General features: G+C 34.0%; 1 protein-coding gene across 1 annotated transcript; it reads right to left on the minus strand.

Moving 5' to 3' along the window:
• Positions 1-4,351: 4,351 nt before the first annotated feature.
• Positions 4,352-6,410, minus strand: LOC149545045 (uncharacterized). The gene is made up of 2 exons (XM_089795545.1): positions 6,088-6,410; positions 4,352-4,774 (listed from the first exon to the last, which is right to left on the minus strand). Exons 1-2 carry the CDS (start codon positions 6,320-6,322, stop codon positions 4,530-4,532), a joined length of 480 nt encoding a protein of 159 aa, XP_089651671.1. The 5' UTR covers positions 6,323-6,410; the 3' UTR covers positions 4,352-4,529.
• Positions 6,411-8,349: the final 1,939 nt, after the last annotated feature.

Genomic DNA, 8,349 nt, shown 5'->3' on the forward strand with positions numbered 1-8,349 from the left:
TGGTAGTAGTTTCTTATGACAAATTCAATGCTATAAAAATGACATTTCCAAAATATCTAATGGTAGTAGTTTTATGTGTTACAATTATCTTGCATACGTAAGGATTAACTTGAATGGTTTTTGAGTCAAATTTATTGATCCATATTTCATGAGTAGTGATTTACACGAATCCATCTCTCATAGAATAAATGAAAATTTAGCACTCATTGGATCTAGGTGATGCTCATAGAGGTAAAGCACAGGAAGCGTGCTTAACTATGAAATTTCTTTTAAGGTTAAAACTCAGTCTGCTTGCAACCCATTTGCAAAACTTTCACAAGTATTGTGCCTTATGAACCATTCATTAAAAAACCCCTTAAGCTTGTCAATTGATAAGTAGGAGATATTTTCCACTGCAAGTCAAATTGTGATATTGCTATCAGGATTTAATTGTGTAATTTTTGTGTTAAACTCATTGACTCATATTTCATGAGTAGTGATTCACACGAATCCATCTCACAATTTGACTGTTGTAGAAAATATCTCTACTTATCAAGTCAGAAAAAACTTTTAAAAGATCGAATGGTGAAAGACGTTGCGATCGTCTTGCACATCTATCCATTAAAATGGACCATCGATTTTGAATTGAAGTTTTGCAACTTCAGTTAAGGTAAGCCCACCAAGCCCACCAGTAATTACAAGGTACAAGGTATTTACATATTTCATGAGAGTTTCAGTTGCCTATTTAGACTATTCTAAATAACTCTTATCATTGGTTGCATTTGCCACCTCTCCTCTTTTTTCATTTTTCTTTCTGCTAGTACTTAGATTTGTATTTTCCAACTGTTTGCTCTGCATTCTTTTACTACTATTTTTTTATAGCATTTTCAAGACTCACTTTATGTTGGTATTTGATCTTGTAGTCACTGTTTAATTTTGGTTATTCATCTCTTCAAATTCTAACAACTACTATAGAGTAGTTTCAAAGAACGTGTCTTTTAGACACGCACAGGGACTTAGGCAGGGGTTCTATGGAGGGAGCATGGGCTCTATTTTTGTGGAGCAGGTGAACCCCATGATAATAAAAAAAATTGGGGCTAAAAGTTTAAACAAAATCTTTTCCTACAAAATAGGAGCTCCAACTTTTTAGCCTGCTCAATTTGAGCAGGTGGAAATGGGGTGGGACTGGAAATAGCCCCACAAGCTTAGGAAATTTGTTGCCACGTGTCAACAATTCCTTTATTTTTCCGCTAATTAATAAATTTAAAATCTCATGCTATTTTCACTCTAAAACTCATGGACTCCACTTAAATTTAGGAGTTAAATTTCGTAAGATGGAACAAATCTAAAAATTCATGGGACCACTCACACTAAATTTTCCTAAAAAATCTCAGCGGTCACCCGCTCTATTTTGAGGGAAGCACCCTCCATGGGACCCTGCCTTAGAATCAGAAATTCATGGGATTGCTCACATTAAATTTTCCTATAAAGTTTCAACTGTGTACCATTGCCTTAGTGGTCAAGCCTTAGTGGGACCGCTCATGGACCTACGGGTTCATGCTCCGAGGACCCATGTGTGGGAGTACATTGCTGCAGCTGTGCGTACCATTGCCTTAGTGGTCAAGCACATTCAAGATACTGGCTATTCATATAAGGTCCATCACCAACACCGACCTCTGGTGTTTTGGTGTTTGGGTAATACTTTACCACTGATAAGTCTAAAGTTCAAACCCCAGCCCCCATTGTGTGGTCACTGGATTGGGGGGCCTACGGGTTCGTGCTCCGAGGACCCATGTGTGGGGGTACATTGTTGCAGCTGTGCATACCATTGCCTTAGTGATCAAGCACATTCAAGATACTAGCTATTCATATAAGGTCCATCACCAACACCGACCTCTGGTGTTTTGGTGTTTGGGTAATACTTTACCACTGATAAGTCTAAAGTTCAAACCCCAGCCCCCATTGTGTGGTCACTGGATTGGGGGGCCTACGGGTTCGTGCTCCGAGGACTCGTGTGGGGGTACATTGTTGCAGCTGTGCATATCATTGACTTAGTGATCAAGCACATTCAAGATACTAGCTATTGATATAAGGTCCATCACCAACACCAGCCTCTGGTGTTTTGGTGCTTGGGTAATACTTTACCACTGATACGTCTCAAGTTCAAACCCCGGCCCCCATTGTGTGGTCACCGGATTGAGGGGTCTATGGGTTTGTGCTCCAAGGACCCATGTGTAGGGGTACATTGCTGCAGTTGTGCGTACCATTGCCTCAGTGGTCAAGCACATTCAAGATACTGGCTATTCATATAAGGTCCATCACCAACACAGACCTTTGGTGTTTTGGTGTTTGGGTAATACTTTACCACTGATAAGTCTCAAGTTCAAACCCCAGCCCCCATTGTGTGGTCACCGGATTGAGGGGCCTACGGGTTCATGCTCCGAGGACCCATGTGTGGGGGTACATTGCTGCAGCTGTGTGTACCATTGCCTTAGTGGTCAAGCACATTCAAGATACTGGCTATTCATATAAGGTCCATCACCAACACCGGCCTTTGGTGTTTTGGTGTTTGGGTAATACAAGTCTCCAGTTCAGCGGCCACCCGCTCTATTTTGAGGGAAGCCCCCTCCATGGGACCCAACCTTAGAATCAGCATTTTGAGGCAACCATGTTGCTTATTCTTCATAAAATATGAGGCTAGAATCGAGGAATATGTCGAAACAACTAATAAGAGATTCCTAGGGATAGTTTCACAATCGAATCCAACTAATCTAATCAACCCCAACCTTGCAAACTGTAAATCCCAATAGTCTCACAAAGAGGGATCACAATAGCTGATTCGAGCAGGCAGTTAAGAAGATGGTCTGTGCTTGTAAGGTTCTTATATTTAAGCATGACATGGATGAGCTAGACAAACTGCTTGATATGATCTTAACAGTTTCCTAGCACAAAAATTTCAAAAGGCATATTACATGCTTTACTAGATTTGTGCGATAGTCGCAAATGCCTCTCAATTAGCATCTTGTATGAGGAAAGTCAAAAGTTCAGGTTCAGCCCTTGGCATGCAGATCTGACCTGTTGGTTAAATAGCTATTTCATAGTGCAGATTGCTTCTAGATAATGAAGATGTTCTTATCTGTTATACATAGTTTAATCTCATAAATAACCATATAGTCCTAAAACCATCATTCAGTTTCAGAAGTGGCGGCTGTTTTCAGCCTCTGTAGTAGAAATGGCAGCTACGTTCAGCATTTGTAGTAGAAATGCAATAAAAAAATATTCAGCCTCTGTAGTAGAGATGGCACCTATGTTCAGCTTTTGCAGTAGGAAGAAACGCAATACAAAGAGATACAGTAGGTTGCTTCTTGAATGTTCACAAAATGATCATAGAACCAAGAATAAATGTGTAACCAAAAGAAGACTTCTAAATAATTTTAGAGCGTGTCCAATCAGAAATAGTGTCCAGCTTAATTTCCTTCGATTGCTAAAGATAGATACCACAAATTTTCTTACAGGCACTTGTTTGCAATTTTGCTACAGAGCTTGCTTTAAAATAACAGAGTAGAAATATGAAGAATTCAAAATCATAGAGTAGAAATGTGAAGAGTTCAATCTATTGTAAATCATAGAGTAGATTTTCAAATGCAATTCAATACAATATTAAAACTAATGAATTTAGTCAATGGATCTTCAGTCTTTTAAATGGAAGATTGTAAAAGAATTTATCAGGAATCAAGTCTTTGGTTCAACAGAAGAGATTGGAGGTTCAACCTAAGGCTCGTGCTTCTATATCAGATAACAAAAATGACTGGATAAAAAACCTCAAAAATGCAATTAAAAACTAAAAAAGATTAATTTGACCATTTAATCCTTGTGCATCTATATCAGATAACTAAAATGACTTTATGAATAAAAAACCTTGAAAACGTAATTAAAAACTTAAAAGGATTAATTTGAGCATTTAGTCCTGCGTCGCTGGTATCAATAGAATGTCCGAACTCAATTCAGATTGATATTAGATATTATATGGTGAAGTTGATAATGAGTTGGTGAGATTTGGTGTTCAGTTTTTTAAAATCTTGTGAGGATCCAGGGGATATGCACTGGTCATTCAGGGCCAGCCGATCCTGATAACCCAAGAATTATACCTTATTGCATACAGAGCTGAATTCAGAGATAATTCAGAGGGCACGGCAAAATTCTCACTGAAATTCATTGAATTGAAGTGCACATTTATACCAAAGGACTCACAACTGAATCCAACTAATCTGATAAACTCCCTTCTAACAAATTACTAATTAGTAACAATGTTCATTAGCAATTCAGTGCTTTCACAAAAAACTTGTAATTCTACAGAGTAATGCCATATACATTTGATTAATCCTACTGCAATTATTTCAGACCCCTGCTGTTTATTCATTTTTAAAGTTACCTGTACATGTCAAGCTTGAGAGCAATTATGAAGTCCGCTGCTTCAAAGATCATATTAAAACAAGTTCAAGCCTGAATAACAGCGGATTTGTGGTCCACACACACAAACATAGAAATCTTCAACCTATCATGGGTGTTTTGATCACTTTACCAGTGGAATCAACAAATACCCTCACACGCTTATTATTATAATCTGCTGTAAAAATGGAGCTATCGGGGGTTATCAAAACAGTCAAGCCTAAATTTTCTAACTCAATTTTATTCTTGGCTTCCTCCCCCATCATACCCACAACCTCAGGCCATGCCCTGAGTGGGGCAGTATTCACTTCAAACAGTTTTTTCTGTTGCTCTTCACTGATCTGACCTGCAACAACATAAATCACAAAGCATCTTTATACGCGAATATACAACATATGCACTGCATATATCTATCCAGAGGCATGCATATTCTAACAATGTATATATATGCTGTGTAGTATCTGGATTCGACTGGGTAAGATTTTTTTATATCCATGTTTCGGATCACTTGCTGTGATCCATCATATGGATCACAGCAAGTGATCCGAAACATCGATGTAATAAAATCTTACTCAATCGAATTCAGAAACTACACAGCATTTTATAATTGTGGAAGTCTAATAATTTTAATGTAAATATATCCCATTATGAACATATATATTCAAGACGTGTCTGTAACAATACAAACTACAAATGATCCCTGTGGCTGTATATTTTTCTGTAGGTCAAAATATCTCTCTGTAGCTAGATATATATACACTGTATATTGACACACTAGGTTAGGGCTCAAGACAGGGACATGCATATTCTTTAAATTGTATATATCCCATTGTGAACATATATATTCAAGACCTTTCTGTAACAACAAATGTCAAAAACCACAAATAATCCCTATGGCTGTCTATTTTGTTGCAGGTCAAAATCTATATGCATGTAGCTAAAAATATATACACTGTATATTGACATACTATGTTAGGGCTTGAGCCAGGGACATGGATATTCTATATTTATGTATCTCACTATGGACATGTATATTCAAGACCTTTCTGTAACAACACAAACTACAAATAATCTCTATAGCTGTGTATTTTGCTGCAGGTCAAAATATCTGTCTGTAGCTAAATATATATACACTGTATATTGACGCACCAAGTTAGGCTCGGTCCATATATTCCATAGGTGGATATATATACATCTACGCAAAAATAATTTGTGGGTATATTTCCAACTACAGAAATATATATTGTATACCATACAATGCATAGTTATAGCTATGGACATAGATATTTTCCCCAGTTACAAATCATCCAGATGTGCTTGGATATATACAGTGTATATACCCACTAGTGGATACATTTTGGGAGCTTCAACAACAGAATTTTACAAACTAGCTTGTGTAAATGCACAAACGAAGGTTCAAACTCGCTCTATACATATATATTCTCGCGTGGGACAACTTCAATCACAAACTATCCTGATTTAGGTATATATAGAGTGTATATATTCTATCCTGCAGCAACAGAACCACAGATAAAATCCCTTTGTGGGTGCATTCAAAGTATAAATGAATTTATGAAAAAGAAGCTGAACTCAAAGCATTGATAAATTTATGAAACTGGTTGTGGCTAAAGAATGAAAAAATCAGAAAAATAAACTTACCGGAGGACTGTTTGCTTTGTCCTGTAAACAATTGGCGATGTTTCTCATCCGCCATGGCTAACACAGTAGCAGCAAAATAACAACAATAACCAAATTTTTTGGGTTCTTTGCAATGCCAGATCGGGCTTGTATGAATTTTAAAGGAATTTTTCTTGTGCAGATGTTGAACTCGCATCGATTGCGGTGTCCTGATTGTTTTCAGGCAGCCAAGTGGGTTTTCCAATGTGCACTGCATATTGCCATAAGGATCTAAAGTTTGGTTCTGATTTCATTAGTTATCTGGTAAGGGATCTTTTAAAATAAATTTTATTCATTTGTATTTAGTTTGCGTAATCAATATTTTGGATCATAATTTGACAATAAATGGAGTGGATAATTGGATAATAAAATTTGACTAATGTATGATTTTTTTTTAAAAATTAATGGAAAGGGAGTTATTAAAAAGTGAAAAAATATATAAAAATTATAAAATCTATTTTTTCAAATTATTACAAATTTTATTTTAAAATTTTATAAAAGATAAAAATCACAATATTTATAATTAATAAATAAAAAATTTAGAATGTTTTATTTTGAACTTAAAAGAATGTGTTTGAAAAAATAATTAAATCAATTAAGATTACATTAAAATTGATTTTCATAAATCTTCTAAAATGGAAATGTTAATGAATTCTATTATTTGATATAAATTAAAATTTAGTAAAAATAGTAAAACTAACTTCAATTCTCTTTTCAAATAAAATGTTCAAAATAATAATACATGGAAGAAAAAAGCATGCATGTAAATTGTCAAAAATAGATATTTCCTTGATTTTCTCAATATCAAAAATAAACAAGCATGCATAGCATAATATTTACAATGTTTTAATTTAGTTTTGGACATAAAACTATAAGTTAACAAATAGTTTGATATGAATATACATGAATAGATAATATATTTTATAATAAACTTGTATTGATTCTTGAGTGTGCACAAATGTTTAATACTAAATTTTACAAGACCATGCAATTTTTCATTCAATGTAAGTCTACAAAGTTTGATATAATTTTGTATCAATAAATGATCTCTTTTTATATGAAATTGCATATATATATCAACACATATTTTTATGCATTTCAAAATGAAACGGAAAAACCATGATGAACATGACATATGAAGGAATTCTTGCTTTCCTAACATATAAAGATGTTTCCTTATATCAACAATTAAAAATTTCAGATCTCTTTCAACCTAGAATGGGAACTTCAGAGACTTTTCCTCTGGTATCAACAAACACTCTTACACGATTTTTCTCATAATCACATGTAACTATGGACATTTCAGATAGTATCACAACATTCAAAAATGGGTCTTCTAATAAAATTTTCCTTTTAGCATTCTCTTCATTCATTCCCACAAGTTCTGGCCATTTTGCCCTTGAAGGAATCCTCATTGCATGATCTTCATTGACCTCAACTATAATATCAACTGTAATATTAGACAATATTTTTAGAAAAATATTTCAAATATACTATACATAAAAAGAGATTGGGAATACCATTCAAAATAAAAGATTATTACTTACTCTTATAAATCTTAGAAAACAATCTGACAAGAAGATCATAAGATCAGCAAAACAAAAATCCAATAACAATGGTTTCAATTATGGAAAGCATAAAATTTAAAGCCAATAAAATTAGATTACAAACATGGAAAGCATAGTTATGGAATACATATATTTAGAAGTTGAGACATGAAAAACCAGAAAAAATCTTAACATACCTTTTTGAATAAATTTTGTGTTAAACTCTCCTTTCTGTAGCAACTCTTTTTCTTTTTCTTTTTTAGGAAGCTGTGTAAAGCAAGACATATAAGACCCGCTAAATTTTTTGAAATATGACTTACAATTAGAGGAATAGAGGGTTGCAAAATAGCAAGAAGCTCCCATCTATGCTGAATGAAGTGGGGAAAAATAGTTGTGAAATTAGAAGTATAAGTCCTCTTTTTAAATTGAGTAAAAAACACAAAAGCTTACAATAGTATTGCATGTCCTCTTTATAGATTATTTTTTTTTAATAAATCAAGAGTTTAAAATTATATTACATGCACAAATGCATGTAAACTATTAAAGATAATATAGATTTTTTTTATTTTTTTAAATTCTATTTTTTTGTTATTGATAAGCTTACAATAGTAGTACATGTCTTCTTTATAAATTAATTTTATTTTTAAAATCAAGTCTTTAAAATGATACTACTTTTAAAGATAATATAGATTTTTTT

Source organism: Cupressus sempervirens, chromosome 8, assembly GCF_028749045.1.
Source record: "Cupressus sempervirens isolate cs-2001-9-10 chromosome 8, ASM2874904v1, whole genome shotgun sequence".
NCBI classification, from domain to species: Eukaryota; Viridiplantae; Streptophyta; class Pinopsida; order Cupressales; family Cupressaceae; genus Cupressus; species Cupressus sempervirens.

What these genes read in the sequence shown, in the direction of transcription:
- LOC149545045 (XM_089795545.1), bottom strand. Translation starts at nt 6,322, where the DNA reads ATGCAGTGCACATTGGAAAACCCACTTGGCTGCCTGAAAACAATCAGG. An exon ending in ACAAAGCAAACAGTCCTCCG is followed by an intron (nt 4,775 to 6,087) that starts GTAAGTTTATTT and finishes ATGTTGTTGCAG; the next exon opens with GTCAGATCAGTGAAGAGCAA.